The sequence below is a fragment of the Mastomys coucha genome, unplaced genomic scaffold, assembly GCF_008632895.1.
Source record: "Mastomys coucha isolate ucsf_1 unplaced genomic scaffold, UCSF_Mcou_1 pScaffold23, whole genome shotgun sequence".
Lineage (NCBI taxonomy): Eukaryota > Metazoa > Chordata > Mammalia > Rodentia > Muridae > Mastomys > Mastomys coucha.
In genome coordinates, this window is record NW_022196906.1 from 1,917,324 (window position 1) to 1,938,264 (window position 20,941).

Here is a 20,941-nt window from a genome sequence, read left to right on the forward strand (position 1 = left end):
GGAATAGAAACCCTGACTAAGACAGAAGGAAAACAGGGAGGCATCTAAAATGGTAGCACAGTTTAGATGTCTGGATTTATAATATCCCTGAAAGTCTTCATGATAAAGGCTTATTTTATGGTGACACCATGGTGGTGTCAGGCAGTGGAGGGGTCTCAGTTTATTGAATGGAGTGCCTACAAAGAGGACTGACTTTCTGACCCTGTTCCTCCCCCTCACTCCCCTGCTCTCAATCTCTCCCTCCCTCTCCTCACCTCCGCCCCATGTGTCTCTTGTCTCTCTGTTTGTCTCATACAGACATGAAGAGTTTCAACATATGTGCCTACTATGATATGCTTCCTTGCCACAACCCCCAAAGCAATGAGCTAACTGACCTCAAGCTCCAGTACTCCAAACTGTGAGCCTAAATAAACCTTTTATTATAAGTTCATTTCTCTCACGTATTTATTCAAGCAGTAGACTGCTGACTAATACAAATAGCAAAGATCTTTGCTGATACTCCTTTTTAAAATATTATTTTATCCTAAAGCACATCTCTACCTTAAGTAGCAATGTGGTATATTATCCTGCCAGTGTAGACAGAGCAGCTGACTTTATTCAGTGTAAGTGGCATCTTAACGGCCTCCCTAGAACAGGAATCACATCCCAGGTTCTGGTATTTTTAAATGGCTTTCATTCCTGGTAAAATCATTCCCTTGAAGATCTGACTGCACATGTCCTACCAAATTCACCCAAATAATTAAGAAAACCTGATGTAAAAATCATAACAAAGGAAATAATTACTTGATCAAGGGAAATTTGGAGTTTGTAAGATTCCTTAAGTGAGTCTTGAATAAGAGCACTGCTTGCTTTTGTCTGATTCAGAGATTCAATCAAGTTCTTATTTTCCAAAATATTGCCTTGAGATGTGGCAAGTGTCTGAAAGGAAAAATTAATAATAAAATTTATTATACAATTAAGATAACCAATGAAAGGAAGCCCATATTAACTATTAATGTGGTGATAATATTTTTAAAAGAATTACAACATCACTTAGCCTTCCTATATCAAATAACTGTATGTTTTATGTTTATCAACATAATAACCAAAAGTAAACAATTATATATACTGTTATATTTTCACACTAATTTTTAGTGCCTTTAGAAATTCCAAGTATAAAATGAATAATGAAATAATGCAATAAAAAACTTATTAGTTTAAAACAATTTTTCTTAGTTATAATTATAATTATAATTATAAATTTTAGAGCTTTATTCTGACAGATAAATCTGCATTTTTTTCTTCAAATTTTGATTTTAACACATACTAGTATAACTTTGGAAAAAAAATCACAAGAACTGTGAAGATATACCATATGTGCTACAAAACTTGCAGCATGTGTTTGATAAAGAAGGGAAGAATATGAAAACCACTATGAAAGCTTGTCACCTCTAAGAGAGACTCCTCAAGTCTAGCCAGCTGTATTTTCTTATCTTCTTCCTGCTGTAATAGTTTTGTTTTCTGTTCTTCTAGATCAGGTTTTTCATGCTGAATGGTTAAAGCTAAAAGCTTAAAAAAGAAAAGCAAGAAACATAATTCCAGCAATGATTTTAAAACAGCATAATACTTTTCCTGACCAGGCCTTGAAAATGAGTAGCTACCACAGTATTGTAATAAATGGGACATCATTTGATTCTTTCTAATTAAGTATAAGTAAGACATTTCCATGTTTGTTCTGATACGAAACAGAAATGGATGTTTAAAACAATGTTAAATATGTAAAAATCACAGCATTTACTAAGTATGAAAAATTTCACTCTACAGTTGGATTAAAATACAAATGCTATGAGAATGTATTAGCTACTGATATAAACATTTACTTAAGACATAGGAAATATTAAAATATTTTATTATCAAAGTCCGTGAGATAGCTCAGTAGGTAAAGGCACCTGAACCATGTCTAATGACCTGGTTTGACGCTCAGAATCTATATGGTGAGAGGAGAAACTGTAAGGGTCCATGAGTTGCCAAAGAATAGCACCACAGATTCAAGTTGTATGCAAACGCAGGCTGGTAAGCTTGCAGGCTCAGTTCAAAGCCAGCTAGGGGAAACCCAGGGAAGAGAAGGTGACTTCCATCCTGATTGGCTGGCTCTATCTCTAGGAGTACAGGTGTCCTATGAATTGGCTAGCGCTCTGGGGGACTTCCCAGAACCACTGCTGATTAAACTATTGTTGGCTTGGGCCATCCAGCGGGCAGCTTCTGACTGGCTGCCTGTGGGCTGTGGTTTTTCCTGGTTTTTCCTGGACTGGTTTGTTTAGTTCTGGGATACAGAAATTTATGTCTAGTCTTCTGACCTGGCATTCTGTACTCTGTGTGTGTGTGTGTGTGTGTGTGTGTGTGTACACAAATAAATGTAATTCAAAAATATTATATCATCTAAACAACCCTGAAAAAAACATTACCCACTCACTAAAATGGTATGTTGCAAAAAGCCATAGTACTATCTAACACTAAGTCAAACAGGACAGCCATACTAGAATAGTCTTCATCAGCACTTGTAATAAGAAGTCTTGCACTTCTCTTCCACCAACCAACCAACCAAGTTGAGCTTCCAAATCAAAGAAGCAGTCTTGTCAATTAATTCAGAGAAACTGTTCAAATATTGATATTTAAGAATTATAATGCAAAGCATATAATTCATAAGCAATACTTGGGAAGGCTTATGGTATAAGAAAAGAATATTTTGAAGTAGTAGCTCTTAAACTGCAATAAAGAAAAATTAATAGATATATATGCTATAATGGAGAGCAAAAGAGGAAGATGAATACCATTAAATGAGTTAAATAAAAACAATGGAACTCAAAAATCAATACATATTTCTTTCTAGAGAAAAGCTAAGAATATATTAATAAAAGTTTATAAACTTAAAAAAATCATTTGTAAACTCAAATATTAATTCTAAACTGATGAGTCAGATAGAAAAATATGAACTCAAAGACACATCGCTTTCAGTGGTTGATACTGGTTGACATGAATTCGAAAGTGAGCAAAAAAGGGGCATTGGGGAGGATTTGAAGGGAGAAAGGGAACAGGGAAATGATAATTATAATCTCTAAAACTAACTAAAAAAAAATTCTTTGTAAAAATAAAATACTGACTCAGGAATCAGAACCTCTTGCCTGCATCAAATAACTGCACTTTTTCATCATTCTTAATTAGAACTTTAAATCTCGTCTTATCTCTATGAACTACCTACCATACAAGTTTTATCAAAAGTAATAGAAATAGACTGCAAAATAAGTTATATCACAAGAGCCAGCAATATGAACAAAAAGTAGAAATCTAATAAAGGATAAAATAAATCTGAATGCTTCACTTCCACAGATTTTTTTCCAAATCCTAATTTTCAAATCCTGTTTTCAAAGTCCTAATGAGCTGAACAAACCCAGCTCTACAAGTTTCTGTTGATCTGTCCTGCCCACACACCTGTCCTCGAAGTCCACTTCTTGTCGTGGTAAAGTTCACCTCAGTCACTATGGATGCAGCATCCGGTGGGATAAAGGGATTTGGATTTCTTGTTGACAAGAAAAGGCGGAAATCTTCATTGTAGTCAATGATCTTGTCACCTATTTGTACCACATACCGAGGTCCTGTCAAACACACACACAGTTGGTCAGCTTGAATCTTTTGTATCTTCCAATATAAATATTGAAAAACTGTTTTTAAGCATTTCTACATACAGACTTTAGAAAAAACAACTGTATGGCAGCTTTCAAAAACAATCAAGGCAAACACCCTAACATGCAAAAGCTATATTTTACTGAAAGTGGAAACATACATATACAACACACCATCTCTGCTTTGGGACTTGCACTGTCCCCTAGAGTTCCCAGAGAACATCAAACAGCCTCTGCAGGTTCTGATGCAGAGATCACAGGCTTTTAACACAGTGCAAAAGACTTCAAAACGGGACTACTCAGCAAACCCCTAAATGCTCAATTATCATTTCTACTGATCAAATAATATTAACTTGATCCTGGGATATAGAAGTAACAATGAGATACCAACTTATAATGGGTAGTAACTGTTCATATTCCAATTTTTTCTGAAATAGTTGTTTATAATTTTCAAAAGTAGACACTTTTAATGAGGCATTATTCCCAATTTCAAAATTATTTAGTTGAGTAGCAAATTAGAGGATATGTTTGAAATATATTGTATGCGTCTATGAAACTGTTAAATAGTAACTAAAAATGCTTTGTAAAAAGAAAAGATAATAAAATAAATAACATATAACTTTAAAAAGGTATTTATTGTGCTAGTACTCTAGAAGTAATAAAATGAAAAGCAAGGAATATGCAAATCTGAATAATTACTTAGCTATAATAAAATGAAAATCAAGAAATAGTTATAAAGATATTCATTATCTACAAAATAAAAAGATGTCATGAAGACCCATGGGAAAATATTTGCAAACCATTTTAAAGACAACATCCAACATTTATAAAGAATTCTTGAAAATGAATAGTAGAAAAGCAAATAACCCAATTAAAAATGTAATAGGACCTGAATAACATTTCTCCAAAGAATACACTAAAATTGCCAACAAAGAATGAAGTATGTTCAACATTAGGTAAATGCAAATGGAAACTACTGTATCACCTCACATCTATGTGGATGATAATTATCAAAAAATATAATCAGTGGTTTAGTTTAATGGTGAATTAAAACTGTAAGTAGATTACTACAGGGTGGGAGAACTAGAAAGTGGGACCATGGTAAAGGAAGCGGATCCCATGACTGTGCCACCGTGGAATATATCTGACCCTAACTACTATCTCTGCATCCGGTTCACCAACCCACACTGGACAACTCTGCTCCAGGATTCCTTCCCCTGGACCCCCCAACTTCTAGGATACAAAGTTCTCCATAGGCCCAGGAAAAACACTGCCAACCAAATGGAATGAGCCTCCAAGATCAGGAGTCAAAAGAAATCTTGCATTCCTTCAGCTGGTTTTCACAGGCATGTGTCATAGGAATGGGAACACAGACAAACACAACTCGTCTATAAAGCTATGGCATCACACACAGCACTGGAATGTCAAACTTGAGAGACTTCTAGATTTACAGAACATTTCATAATGACAATGAAAGATTCAAAATACTTAAAGCAGAAACAAAACAAAACAAAACGAAAGACCAAAAGGAAAAGAAACTAATTCAAAACTGACTTTAAGGTATTTTCCTCAAGACAAGACTGAGCAAAATAACATTTTTAAAGTGATAAAGAACTGCACTACACAACCAATATGACATAAATGATCTTCAAAGAAAATTGAACCAAAAAAGAGCAAAATTTGTACAAATTTCAAGTCTACATGTAACACTTAGGAAAATTATTCAAGTGCCATGCATACAGAATTATTTGACGTGGCAAAACTTAAAAGTGCTTCAGAGTAAGTTGCCACATAACCTTTCTTGAGTCAGTACCAGATGGGTACAATGCATATAGATCAAAGAGATGATTCAATCCAAATCTACAAGAATGAGCCAAGAGTTTCCAGGGTATTACAGGAACAACGGTAATTCCTAGGCTTTTTCCCCACCGGGAAGTCCTCTGGATAACCTATGTGCAACCACACAATGCGAGCCCTGGCTGCCTTACAGCCTACTACACTCCAGGGATGTCACTCCTGAGTCACCTGCTTGTCTCATAGACTGTCTGGGGATGGAAGGAATTCATGAGTATTTCCTACCAGCCACAGAAGTGTTGTGAGCCCTGGGAGCCTTGCCCTCCTCCCTGCTTCCACAAGGGGAGCAAAGAGCCCAAACCCTATGATCATCAACTACTGTGATTTAAGAAAGTACAGTCACATGAGGCCAGAGGAACCAATTATCCATATATATGTTGTGGTTATGTGAGCAGTATATGCATGTGTATGTATCTGCAATATATATGCATATACTTTGTACACAGACATTCTTCAAGTTATAATGTACTACATTCTAATCTCACAAAACTGGATTTAGGGGTGCGAGTACGCTGGGCAGGCAAGTTGCCTCAGTCAGTAGAATGCTTGCCATGTTAGAATGCCCAACAGCCACATAAAAAGACAGGCATGGCAGTGTACGCCTACAATCCAAACACTAGGGAGGCAGAGGCAAACAGATCCCTAAAGCTGCCTGACCAGCCTTTTTAGCAGTATTCATGAACTCTAGATTCAGTGAGAGATCATCCCAAAAAAGAAAATGGAGAGATCAAAAAAACAACAAAACACAAAAACCTGAAAAAAAGGAAGGAAACTCTGGCTTAGTGCCTGTGCACAGACATCATCATAAAGGCCTACCTGCAAAACTAAGCAGCATCTGTGACTGTGGGCTTCAGAAATCTCAGGATTTCCAGGTTCACTGGTAAGAGCAGTTAGTGCTGCTCAAACTATTTGCACATATACCCAGTGTGCTAAACACCTGCTCCTCTTTAACTACAAGCAGAAAATGCACGCTTACATAGTAACTGAGTGAAAAGTGAGCCTCTCACGAGCTTCTCTGAGGACAATAATTACAAATGCTGGCACAACAGCGAGGACAACAGATGATCACAGTGTGTGCTCTGATACTTTTCTTCTGTCCCCCAAGCCCTTTACCATGTGCCTGAGGCAATTCATCATGCCTTATGTGGCTCCACCAGAAGAGACTCTTAACAACCTGTGTCTGGTTTTCTCTCTTTACCAGTTTAAAAGATAGTAAACTCAAAACACTCAAACATTTACCTTGAGCAACCAGATCTCGTCTCAGCAGTGGATAAAGAACAGGCTCTACCCCATCCATCTCTTGTATGATGAGGGTTTTCCCAAAACGTACTGCCAACTCGAGAGCTGTGATAAAGTTACTGTCCTGTGGTAATAAAGAAAAGCACATACTAGTTCCTTATCTCAATGTTTATAAAGGTCCTTACCAACAATGAATAAAGATAATGACAAATTACTTAAAGTTTTAAAAGTCTATTATCTATAATACTAATTTAATTTATTCATGGTATTTTCTAGTTATCATATATTTAAGTAATAAATTGTTTTAGTTGAATATTTTAAAGTTTTTAAATTTTAAGTAGACACATAAGTAAAATAATGCTTTAAAAAATATTGTGACAAAAAATTCAAGTATTACAAGCTCTTCTTCTTTCCCTATGAAACTCTTAAGTGTACAGTCCAGTGTGAATTACAAAAATAATGTGGAAAGCATTTCTGTTTTTTCTTAAGTTAAGGTTAGCTTTATTGAATTATTTTGAACAAGACAAATAAAATGCTGGTTCAGTATTAAGATTTTCCAGAAAATCTTTAGTTTTATAATGGGAAAATATGAACACAACCTTTTTATTCTTTTGGGTAAAACAAGTTAAATATAATCAAAATTGTAAGATTAACAGTTCAGCACAGAAATGCTGTTACTTCACAGTCTGATGAGTCCAACCTACCCCATTTCTCAGTGCTTTCATTAGAATCCTAAGTTCCTTTTTGACAAGCCACCTTTCCTGTCACTTGAATGAACACTAAAACCCGAGGGTATTTCTCCATCTTAAGCAATCAAAATGCAAATTAGTGCAGGTAGGACCACCACTGCTGCTCAGAGGAACTTACCCAGAACACTCAGTACACAGGAACCTAGGGGCAGCACAGGATGGAGCCTTCTGACTGATTTCCCTCTCAGTTTGTAGCAGATCCTCTGCCACAGGGCTCCATACCCAAATAGTACCTGAAGGGAAAAAGCCTCCCAGGAGTGCAGCCAGGCCTATGAGTGCAGGCAGGACCCACACTGCTGCTGAGAGGAACCTACCCAGAACTCTCTGGACATAAGAACCTAGGGGCTGCCTGGGACAGGAGACTTAGGGTCTGCATGTGTGCCCAGAGCTAATCCTGTGTCACAGAGCTACACACACAAAATACTGCCCAAGAGAGCTGGTCTTCCAGGAGAGCCTACACACCTGCAAGCACAGGTAAGACCACAACTTCTCTTTAAATTCCTGGCCCAAGAGGGACTTTCATAGAGCCATTAGGGCACAAGAACCAAGGATCAGCTGGGGACAGGATCTTTCTGGTCTCTGCCTGCACCCAAAAGCTGACCCTATACTACAGCTCTCCACACCCAAATTTCTCCAGGAGAGAACTGGTCTCTCAGGAGTACAGACCTACACACAGGTTTGCAGGAGGAACAAGTCAAAGTCAGAGACAGCAAGACTAGCTAACACCATAGATAACCAGATGGCAAAGGCAAGCTTTAGAACATAAGCAACAGAAACCAAGACTATTTGTCATCATCAGAACCCAGTTTTCCCACCACAGCAAACCCTGGTTACCGAAAAACACTAGAAAAACAAGACTCTGATTTAAAATCACATGTCGTGATAATGATAGGGGAATTTAAGAAGGACATCAATAGCTCCCTTAAAGAAATACAAGCTAAACAGGTAAAGAAACACAGGTAAACAGGTAGAAGATGTTAAAGAGGAAACACAAAAATCCCATAAAGAATTACAGGAAAACACAACCAAATAGGTGAAGGAATTGGACAAAACCATCCAGGATCTAAATGGAAGTAGAAACAATAAGGAATTCACAAAGGGAGACAACCCTGGAGGTAGAAAACTTAGGAAAGAGACCAGAGACTCCATCTATGTGGAGTTCTGTAGGCTTCTTGTATGTTCATGGACATCTCTTTCTTTAGGTTAGGGAAATGTTCTATAATTTTGTTGAAGATATTTACTGCCCCTTTAAGTTGGGAATCTTCATTCTCTTCTATACCTATTGTCCTTAGGTTTGGTCTTTTCATTATGTCCTGGATTTCCTGGATACTTTGGGCTAGGAGCTCTTTGCATTTTGCATTTTCTTTGACTTTCAATGATTTCTATGGTATCTTCTGCACCTGAGATTCTCTCTTCTATCCCTTGTATTCTGTTGGTGATGCGTGCTAGACACTATTGTGGATGCCAACAAGTGCTTCCTGAAAGGAGCCTGATATAGCTGTCTCCTGAGAGGTCTACCAGTGCCTGACACATATAGAAGTGGATGCTCTCAGCCAACCATTGGACTGAGCACAAGGTTCCCAATGGAAGAGCTAGAGAAAGAACCCAAGGAGCTGAAGGGGTTTGCAGCCCCATTGGAAGAACAACAATATGAACTAACCAGTAACCCCAGGGCTCCCAGGGACTAAACCACCAACCAAAGAGTACACATGGAGGGACCCATGGCTCCAGCTGCATATGTAGCAGAGGATGACCTTTTAGGTCATCAATGAGAAGAGAGGACCTATGTCTTTTGAAGGCTTGATACCCCAGTGTAAGGAATGCCAGGGCTAGGAAGCGGGAGTGGGTGAGTTGGTAAGCAGGGGGAGGGAGGAGGTGATGGGGGTTTTCAGAAGGGAAACCAGGAAAGGCAATAACAATAAATAATTAATTTACATTAAATAAATGTAAATAAAGAAAATATCTAATAAAAAGAAAAAAAGGAAAAAAAAGAGCAAATTAACACAATTCTGGGCTAAGGACCACTCATTGTTCCAAAAACCAAACCTATCTAGAAACCAAGAAACCTAGAAAGGGTCACTGTGGAGGTCAACAGAGGTACCCTGCACTGTGGGACTCCACTGCATAGATCAGAGACATTCGTCTTTTATCTCCCTTCCTTGGGAAGACAGACAGTAAAGCTCTTTTCCCCTGAAGTAGCAAAGGTGCTTTGAGCTTAGTTATATGAGGGTGATTTCTGTTAATGTTTATACTTTTCAGTGTGCTCACGAGCTATGATCAGCCTCTGAATTTGTGCAGTACTTGTATAAATCTGATAGATCTTGGCATCCTTCATCAGCTCTGTGGAAAGCATTTCTCTACAATACTCTTATTCTACACGCCTGGAAACAATCCTGTACCAACTGAACAGCAAATCTTCATGTCCACCATGCTACAAATGTTTCCTGCCAAGTTTCTACTCTACTTACAAACTGCTACAAAGATAAAAATCTAAATCTCTATCTGCTATAGGAAATGAAAGAGAAAACAGAAGTAGCTATAAGATCAGTGCAGAGTTCTGCATGTCTGCCTTAGAAGGGACAGTGTGACATCTTCCTGTCCCTGGAGCAGGGCCAGCAGTGTGTAGACCTCTACAATTGTTGACAGTTGCTAGGTGTAAGGCTTGTTTGTATAAGAGTGTGTCTATTTGCTTCATGCTTGTCCTTCAAGGAGGTTCTTCCTGTCAAGATTCTTGGGGAATGTTCTCCCTGCCAAGGTTAATGACTCCATCAGTCCAGGAGGTGAGGGTGTGTCTGTTCCTCAGCAAAATGGTAAACCTTCAACTTTTCCTTAAAGCTGTGGGAAAGAACTCTGAAAACACGAGTTCAAACATATACATATGATATATAATAGATAATAGATAAAAATTACATATAATGTATTATATATTATATATAATTTATCAACTATACAAAATATAAGAATGCAATATGAATTGTATGAGGGGTTTAAAAGACCTAAAAGAACAATGGCAGCTGTACTACAGTCAGCTTTCCAGAAAGATACAAAGGCAGGCAGATTTCTGAGTTCATGGTCAGCCTAGGAAAGAACAAGTTTAGATATATATGTGTTGGGAATGGTAATCTCTGAGCAAGATCCCATCCAGCTAGCTTATTGTCTGTGCTTACAGAGGCAGGCCGATTTCTAAAATCATTTTCTATGTTAAAAACAAACAAACAAACAAACAAAAAAGGTATTTGCTGTCTTTTTCTAAGAATCAAGGGGCTAAGGTCATAAAATGCTGATTCATGGTATATTCTAAAGAAAACCTGGGGTAATGATTAAATTGATGTGTAAATAAAAGACTGTGCTTTTATTTTTATTTTTATTTTATTTTTATTTTTCAAGAACTGAGCTGTCTAGATCTATCTGCAGAGTCATCACAAGCAGAACACAGGGCTGTCAGCTTGTATCCACAATGGACTTTGAGTCATTCTTTTTTTTTTTATTAGATTTTTCTTTATTTCCATTTCAAATGTTATCCCCTTTCCTGGTTTCCCCTCTGAAAATCCCTATCCCATCTTCTACTATTCCTGAACACCCTTCCTCTCCAAGCCGAGGATGGTTCTTGGCAGATCAAACGACTTTTTTATTGTCTAAACTAAGCTTAAGTCTGCAATTCCATATGGCATAGTGTCAGCATCTATTTCCTTAACCTCTTATATGAAGAGTTGTAACTACTCACTGTTAAAACTCTCAGGGCTCCAATGAGTCACTAGCATCAAAAATATGTTTCCCCCTGTACTAGAAATGACAGACCTGAATCTAGGAGGATTACTCTTCTTGGATCCCCACAACTAGCTCTGCATGTAGCTCATTCTGCATATGTCTTCTCATTATAGATCCTAACCTGTATTCACTGTAGGCTTTATCCAAAGGGAGGAACTAAATTATAGAGAGTGCATACCTGTTGATTAATAACTTCCAAATGCGAGTCCTTCAGATGTGTCTTTAACCACTCTGTTGCCTGAGAAGATGGATCTATCAGAAATGGGCACACTCGACTCTAGTGAGAAAAAAAATTATTTTAAGATAATTGTAGTTTTTAGTTTAAATACAAAAAAATTCTAAAAATTATAAATCAATTACAAAATTCTAAAAATTATAAATCAATTACAAAATTTTCTGAAAGTAAGTCTTTATATATGCAACTCATAAGACTCAAGATGGAAGAGAAGGTGCAGCTTGTATCTGCATCAAAAGCCACATAGATAAATTACTAGGAACAAATAGTAAATAATTAAATCCAACTGCAATAAAGTGAACATACTCTGCAAATTTCCTTAAAGGAAAACTGAATAAGCTGTCCATCGGGATCTAAAGAACTAGGAACTCACTTACATAGTATGTCTCACACTAGTAGTGAAGCTGCCTTCAAACAGCACTAACTGAGCAAATAAAAAGAGGCAACATAAAAACATAAAATATGTATTAGCCATAAGATATTTCTTAATCATCATTATCTAGTGACTCTTTTAAAGAGTGTTTCTTACCACAGCGACAACAACACAATTTCTAGACAGAGGGAGCACAAGGAAGAGTGGGAACGATGCTGAGACTGGACTGTGTCCAACAAGTCACTTCAGCAACATCCAAGGGAAGGCCATCACAACACAGTTCAGCATTTGGAGACACGATACAGACACTGAACTTTAGAGCAACTGTTCTGTGGTTCTCAGGCTCTCTGTAGACAAGGAACGCCACACTTTCTCATTAGGCATCTGTATCTAGAAGTCTCTCTTACTGCGTCATTGTGCAATGCACAACTCCTGGCTAGTAAATACCCTCTTCAGTGTCACTGTGGGTTTAGATCTGGTTTTATGCTAATATTCAGTAATAAAAATCTCACAGTTCCATTAACTCTCTCATACCTTCAAATTCATTACTTTTAAAATTGAAAAAGTTCTTACCCGTGACTTCAAACCAATAATCTGATGCAGTCAGGAAAAAAAAATGTGATAATATTTTTAACCTTCTCATTTAAGCAAAGTATGTGGTGTAACAAACCTAAAGGTTGGTTTTCACTGTACTTACACTTCTTCATAGAACTTTAGACAAAATTTCTAAGGTACATTTACCTATGTATTCTGTGATAAAATGCAGCTAAAATTTACACAACACATTGTAGCCGATTACAAGTGATAAGTTACCATTTACAGATTCATTCACCTACCATGCTAGGTAACAACCACAGGAATACAGACAAGGAAGCCAGAAATGAGGAAGGTGTATTCCCTTACCTTCAATGACTTCATATCCAATTAAGAAGAAAAGTGCATGATCAGGAAGCACATAAGATACACAGGACACATTTGGAGTAGGGGGAAGGAAAAGCAAAGTCAAATTTTGCCAAGATAGGATTATCTAGGTAAAGGGGATAAACCAAAAAGAAGATACAAAAGTTGACTATTTGGAAAACTTCAGTAATCTGGAAGAGCTGGGTTAGGAAAGTATGGGCATACATCATGCATTTAACATGACAGAAGTAAGAATTAATAAGGACTGCCTGATCATGAAGAACTTCATAACCCATGTCTAAAAGTAATGAAAGTTTCAAACTGCAGGAAATAGACAGTTATTGGCATATACTAATGGAAACTACAGAATGAGCAGATTAACATTTCAGGAGCATCACTCAAGAAAAGAAAACATGCAACACAAAGTGGAAGGTGCTGGCTGGCATGAGAAATCTTCTAAATACAAAATGAAATGACTAGAGGTGAGTCTAAATAAGCACACTTCTAGGCATACCTCAGAAATACATTTTGTAAGACTAGAGAATAACTAACTGAAAATTGAGGAGACAGTAACAAGAAGTCATAGACTTGTACCCAGAATTACTAGGCTAAGATTATGGTACCTCCCTCAAAAATAATAAGCAAAACAGCATGAGGATGGAGAGGACAAGAAAGAGTTTATAATGGAGAGCTGCCTGGCCTGCCCTGCATGATACAGTCAAGGTCTCTGACAGGGGCACACACAAATAGTAGTCACCTATCATTTCATTGAATTTCTAAACAGGTAGATCATATGGGTCCTTTTTGAAGATTAATAGATGGGGAAGTGGGTAAAGTAAGGAGGGAAACCTTTTGATCTGAAAATAAATTCTGAAATTGGTCAATGGGAAGTCAGAAAAAGCCAAAGGTAATGAAAGGTAGAGACAGTTATTTGTGATCAAATCCATCTACTCCTTAAGGTAGAGGGAGCCACCATCTTGACTTAAGACTATACATAAAAGACCAGAAGTTCAAGGTCAACTTTAGCCACATAGTAAGTTCAGAGCCAATCTGGATAACATGATATGCAAATAGTCCTTTCATAATTTGACAAACCACACCTAGTATGTTCATAGTTGTACTTCCCAACCACACATTTGACTACAGCATATTTCAGCTCTATCCTATCTTAGACTGTGATACTGTGGGATGGTGAGCTGTGAACAGACAGCCTGGTCCCCAGTCAAGCACAGGCCTGGAACACCGGTGACCCTAAGGTATGGTAGGTGGTCGGCCATGCCTCCTGGGCCCCTGGCTCCTGTTGTAGCTACAACCTCCCACAACCCCCTGCAGAGAGGTGTGTGGCCATAAGTCACATAGGCAATGTCCAAAGCTCCTGGTATGCTGTCTGGACTCCACCCCCCCAGTTACCTGGCAACAACCAGGTATGCTCCTCCCCACAGTTACCTGGCAATAACCAGGTATGCTCCTCCCCACAGTTACCTGGCAACAGCCAGGTATGCTCCTCCCCACAGTTACCTGGCAACAGCCAGCACAGCCCAGCCCACTATAAAGGGGCTGCTTGCCCCCTCCTTGCTCTTATCTCTTATCCTCTTGCTCTTATTCTTGTTCCCTTGCTCCCCCTCTCTGCCTTCCCTTCTCCCGCCTCTCCATGTGGCCATGTCCAGCCTCTACTTCCCTACTTTCTCCCTCTCTCTGCCTTTCTACAATAAACTCCTTAAAACCATGGACTGCCTCTTCTCAAGGGATCCTCTGTCCATGCCGGAGCAATGGAACAGGTCTTTCCCTAAGGAGCTGTGTCCTGCCAGGAAGCCTCCCTGCGCTTCCAGCCAAGGCTGCCTGACAAACCAAGTTAGCCACCCAAGCAAGACAAGGACGTCTGAGACGGAGAACCTGTTGTCCCTGGCCTTCTTGCAGGTCCGGGGACCCCAGAACTGGCTCTTCCACGGTACCCAGCGGTGTCTGTGGTGCCCAAGAGTCTGAGCCTGACTCCGTCAGTTCCATCAGTTCTGCAGGGACCCCAGACTGCACCTTTTCCCACCCCTGGAGCAGGGTCATGAGGCTTCTCACAGCCCGCCCAGTGGTTCCCTGGGGGTGCATGCAGTCAAAGTTCCTATGTCCAGCTTCCCCTAGTGGCCCTAGCTCTGAGAGGACACAGAACCCCATTATTGTCCCACAAGATACAATATTTACTATAATGGCAAATTCATTCGCATCTATTTTCCAAGAGATTTTTTATTGAAGAAGTACATTAGAAATGTGCATGAATATTCAAAAAATTAACATATTAAAATTAAATTCAAAAGCAACTTTACATATTGACTATCAAACCCAATTCTGAAGACAGTTGTCTTTTCAGTTATTAACCACCCCCAACCCCCAACCATGTTTTCTAAAGGCTTACCTTCATTATCACCCACTTTTAGGAAATAATTCTTGAACCATCATGGTTTTTGTGGGGTGGTTTATGGTTTGTTTTGGTTTGAGTTTTAGAGATATGGACCCACTACATATATGTAGCCTTGAATTCCTCAAAATCTTTCTGCTTTAGCCTTTCAGGCTAAGATAGCATGAGTGTGCCACTATGGCAGGCTTAACATTTGAAAATTAGTACTTTCTTTGATTATTACAATGGGAAGAAGGAATGAGTGAGAAAACTTAAAGGAAAGAATGACAAGCATAACAAAGACAGGGCATAGAGTGACAGAAAACAGAGAAGGGCAATATGTCCTACATGTTATCTAAAAGAGCAGCTGGGACTCCAGATACTTATTCCAGTTGTTTAAAAACTTGACTAAACTATGAACTAAAGTATGAACAGTTAATAGTTCTAATAAAACAAAATTAAAGAAATAAACAGAACCCAAACCAAGATAATATCATATAATGTATATATATGTAAATATGTATATTATATATAATATATATCATATATTATATAAGATTTATATAATACACAAATACACACACACACACACACACACACCACTAGGGGCTAAGTAGGAAACTAGAGAAAAGAAAAATATGTCCAGGGAGAAAGGTTTCAGAAAGGAGAAAAAAATAATAGTGTTATAAAGTATAAGCTACTGAGAAAAAATAAATTCATATCACTAAGCAGGAAAGTTAGTATGTAATTTGCATGGACCCACAAGAATAGCTCAGCTGGTGAAGTCACTGGTGCCCAAACCTGACCACAAGAGAGGAGGAGAAAACTCTGGTATGACGTCTTCTGACCTCCATTCTCTCTCTCTCTCTCTCTCTCTCTCTCTATATATATATATATATATATAGAGAGAGAGAGAGAGAGAGAGATATGTATGCATATACATATATATGTAATAAGCAAATGTACAAAATGTGAAAGGTACAAGTTAATGATAAGAACAAAATTCATTAAAAGCTTACAATTTGTTCATCAAGTCCCAAAAGAAAACAAAAAGGTATAAATGTGAGAAGGGAGCCAACGGGGAGGTCCTGGGAAGAAGGGTGGGGAGACAGGGAGGTTAAGGTAGCAGAGAGGGCAGGACAGACAGGAAGGCTGAGCAAAGACAGCAAACAAAATGGACTCAATGTATACATGCAACGGGCACTCGACAACATAAGTTTTAGACTACGGCATTTGAAACCATGGCTTTGAATGTGGCTTTACATTTGCTGTCAAAAAAGTATTTTTGACTGTAAGAAAACACACACTGCATGAAACAAGTTTACAAAATATACATATGTTCATTTCATACTTGTAACCTAAAATTTATTTTCTTATTTTAGAACTTTTTTGTAAGTTAAGAGTGAAATACAAAATTTATGAAGGAAACAGACCATGAGATGAAGCAGGGTTCTCTACAATATAACTATTACTATTAGAAAGTTCAATTTTGAGTGTTCTATCATCAAAAAAGGCCATCTTAGCTTACACTTTTATATTAAATTAAAAAATAAAGTATATTTTACTGTAGATAATCAACTTTATTACCAATATATTTGAGATTTTATTTAGAAATAGAAACATGCAAGAGATATTGCATATTTATATGCACTGCAGCCCTTTAATTACAATGCCACTGAGGCAATCTTATGTGTTACCTGTAAGATCACCAGGGCATTCTCAATGGAAAGGTCATCGGATGGAAGGCCTTCACTTTTCCAGATCAACTGCTCACTTTCAGTACAGAGAAACCGCCTGAGATCAAATTCTGCAAAGTGAAAGGTATCAAGCAGTCACTGTAGCGATCAGCACAGACAGACAGACAGACTGGCACAAAAGGCCTGTGGCATACCTTTGCCTGCCACCCATTCCTAGGCATTACAACATGAACTTGGGGGGAAGGAAGCTTCCTAAAAATGTGAAAATGAGCAGACCTCTTAATTAATTAATTCTGAGAGAATGTTTTACAGCCACAATAATTTTTGAAACCCCAAAATTCACGAGAAAATTTAGAGCCTCATATTAGCATGTTAAATTAAAGTAAAAATAACATATTTAGCTACATTCATATAAAATTAAAAATAATTCAGAAGGAGGTCTGTTTCTAATATGGATGTAGGAGTAGAAAACTTATAATAATGAAACAGACTTGGCAAATCTGAAGTACTTATACTATCCTTGGTGACATACATACACAAAATTCCATTTAAAAGCAGTAAAGGAGGCAGAAGCAGAAGGGCCATTCTTGGCATAATGAAATATATCAATACACACTCTCAAGGCCAGCTGCCTTGGTCCATTCTTCCAGACAATTCTTCCTGAGGCCTTCTGGAGCAGCAGAGAGGTAGGTGATGAAAGCGGCCGCTAGCTGAGCTCTTTTAGGGAGGGTAGCTAACTCTTCAGCTATCTCAGCAACCTGGAAGCAGACAGTTGAGTGTAGGTGTACTCCCTCAGAAGAAAGCACAGCATCATAGGTGGAAAATAACCCAGCATTGGCTTAAGTAGTTAACACCTCAAAAACTCAGTCATCAAAGTTTCAAAATAAAGAGATGCATGACCAAGGTAACTCTTATAAAGGAAAACACTGAATTGGGCCTGGATTAGCTTCAGAAGTTTAGTCCAATATCATCATGGCAGGAAGTATGTCAGTGTGCAGTCAGACGAGGGACTGGAGGAACTGAGAGTTCTAAATCTTGACCAAAAGGCAGCCACAAGGAGGGTCTCTTTCCACACTGGGTACAGCCTGAGCATTAAGGAGACCTCAAAGCCCACCTACACAGTGACACACTTTCTCCAACAAGGCCACACTTCCTAATAGTGCCACTTCCCATGGGCCAAGCATAGTCAAACCATCACAACCAGAAAAAGACAAAGATTTTTAAAGTTTGTGAGACAAGACATTTCCATAAACAAACATGCTTTATTATATGCATGCTTCCTGCAAAATGAAATTTAAAAAATTTAAAAGAAACAAAAATGTTACCAATGTTGAAATGATGAAACATATATCAAAAAGAAACATGGTGAACAGTACTGAATGTTAATGTTATATGGTAAACATAAATTTCATCAGATTCTTGCCCTCCCTGACCTTCTTATCAGCAACACAGGTGAGCCAAAGGGGAACAAGTTTGATTTTCCTAAAGTGTATACCCTTTCCTTAAAGATTATTTTACTTAATTAGTGACCACTTATTTTTAGAAGGTCTATCAAAGGCTAGCAATAAGCTAATGGCTATTTTGCCTTGTGTCTTTTTATTGTTTAAACAAATACATTAATTACATGTCAGGTTTCCTGTGTTTTGAGGCTCTTCTCCTAAACAAACCTGGGCATTCCATCTCCTGTGTTCTCTGTCTAGCTGACTAATGAGGATCTCTGCAGCTTTGATGGTCTCCTGTGCCTTGCTGACTTCAGCTTCCAGTTTGGCAGCTTCTGAAGTCCTGCTCTGAAATCTAAGAAAACAATTAACATATGATTAGAATAAAAACAATTATAATTAATTCACTTATCCTTAAGATACACTGATACATACATATGAGTATGGAATACTATCATTAAGATAGACAGGTATACAAACATATGACTTAAAGCCTTTTGTTTTTGCTCTAGTAGAGCTTAGTGGTAGAATATAATCCAAACACAAAGCCCAAGGGTCTCTCTCGCATGTACACCAAAAATCAATACAGTATCTCCTTCCGTATGCTCAAAGACCAAACAGAGCCTCTATAACCACATTCTATACACATTTCTCAAAGCATTTCTTGAAGACCCTAACTCTAAGAATTGGCTAACCATTTTTAAGTTTTTCTTTCTATTCTAGTTACACAAACCTATCTGCTAGCATGTATGATGATATCATACCCTACCTTTTAAATTATCTTGAGCATCTTTTACCCACTCTGTTCCTCTCACCTTAATTCTTGGCCTAATCCTCTCAAACACCGACCTGAAAAACAGAACTATCTGGTCTACTGTGTATTACCTCTCAGTTAGTGTGTACCTACCAGATTTTTGTGTATGTCTTTTGTGTGTGTATTTGTGTGTATTTTTGTATAGTCTTTTGTGTATGTCTCTATATGCATAACTGTATGTTGTGCAAGTATGTTCACCTATCCAGGAACATGTAGAGGTTAGAGGTCAATGCTGGAATGTCTTCCACAATCATTTCCCTACAGTCCCATTACAAAAAGGAAATGTAACACACAATTTCTAAAATAATGTTTTATATTTTTTTCTACAATTAGTAGTTTTCCTTAGCATGCCCAAGACCCTGATTTTGATCCCTAGTAACTACAAGAATAGAAAAAAATTGTACGCCTTTAATGCCAGCACTTGGGAGGCAGAGGCAGGCAGATTTCTGAGTTCGAGACCAGCCTGGTCTACAGAGTGAGTTCCAGGACAGTCAGGGCTACACAGAGAAACCCTGTCTTGAAAAAAAAGAAAAAAAAAGAAAAAAAAGAAAAAAAAAAAGAAAAATTGTAAAAAGGTATTACTATTATTTATTTTGGCTGTTTTTTGTTTTCTTTGTTTTGTTTTTCAGTAGCTCAGGCTGCCCTGTAAATACCCATGTAACCAAGGATAATCTTATACCCTGATCCTTTTTCTCCATGTCCTAAGTACTGGGACCACAACCATGAATTGTCACATAACTAAGTAAGAACAGAACCTCAACTGCTCTCTCCCAGTCTCACAGTTACAACCGGAATGTGAAACCTTGCAATGCGCTCAAGTACACTTCAGTCCAGACCAAACTTACTTTTCTTTGAGTTCTGACACTTTCTGACCAACAGAGTTCAGAAGATCTTCTAGCTTCCTTTTTCTATCTTCAGTTTTCTTCAAATTCCTAGAGTATAATTCAGCATTATATTTAATATAATATAAAGTCATATTGCAGTAAATGTGACAGAGCTACTGTACTTCAGTGTTTTAACACTTCTTCATTGCTACATGAAACAATGCCAAAATAAAAATGAATCCTTTGATATAATGCATATTGTTTCTCAGAATTTATAATTTAAAAGACTAGTGACTATAGATTTCTAAATAAAAGGGTAACTATGTTCATCTATCTTCTTTAAAGGATTTTTCCAGATTAGTAATATTAACTTTGAGCTACATTAGCGGCCATTCCCAAGCCTTGTAAGGTAGAGGATGTTCGCTGAATTGGCCAAGATGAAGGCCAATCCTTACCCCCGATATTTTGGATGTGATTGGAGCAGATGAGTGTGTGTGGCAATAGCAGCCTTATTTATAATACCCAGAAGCTGGAAACAACCCAGATGTCCCTCAACAGAGGAATGGATACAGAAAATGTGGTACATCTACACAATGGAGTACTACTCATCTATTAAAAACAATGAATTAATGAAATTCACAAGCAAATGGATGGAACTAGAAAATATCATCCTGAGTGAGGTTACTAAAGAACACACATGGTATGTACTCACTGATAAGTGGGTCTTAGGCAAAAGGCTCAGAATACCCATGCTACAACTCACAGACCATATGAAGCTCAAGAAGGAAGATCAAAGTGTGGATACTTCAGTCCTTCTTAGAAGTAGGAAAAAAATACTCTCAGGAGGTAGATGGTGGGAGGGACTTGGCAGAAAGAGAGGAGGGGCAGGAGCAGGTAGAAGACGAGATAGAGATGAGAGTCAGAGGGTCAGGTAATTGAACAAGTATGTAGCAATGGGGAATGAGGAACTGGGAGTAGCCATCACAAAGTCCCAGATGCCAGGA

At 38.0% G+C, this 20,941-nt stretch overlaps 1 protein-coding gene across 4 annotated transcripts in view; it reads right to left on the reverse strand.

The window, feature by feature from the left end:
- The window catches only part of Dync2h1 (dynein cytoplasmic 2 heavy chain 1), a 258,114-nt gene that overhangs the window by 122,846 nt on the left and 114,327 nt on the right, over positions 1-20,941 (reverse strand). For 3 of the 4 annotated variants that reach the window (XM_031344730.1, XM_031344732.1, XM_031344729.1), the window contains exons 61-70: positions 19,959-20,045; positions 18,528-18,654; positions 17,477-17,618; positions 16,861-16,970; positions 12,451-12,471; positions 11,448-11,546; positions 6,753-6,876; positions 3,469-3,632; positions 1,429-1,548; positions 784-918 (exon numbers count right to left, since the gene is read on the reverse strand). In XM_031344730.1, coding sequence (XP_031200590.1) covers positions 784-918; positions 1,429-1,548; positions 3,469-3,632; positions 6,753-6,876; positions 11,448-11,546; positions 12,451-12,471; positions 16,861-16,970; positions 17,477-17,618; positions 18,528-18,654; positions 19,959-20,045 — 1,129 coding nt within the window. The remainder of the gene's footprint in view (positions 1-783; positions 919-1,428; positions 1,549-3,468; positions 3,633-6,752; positions 6,877-11,447; positions 11,547-12,450; positions 12,472-16,860; positions 16,971-17,476; positions 17,619-18,527; positions 18,655-19,958; positions 20,046-20,941) is intronic. The other variant, XM_031344731.1, reaches the window with a different exon arrangement.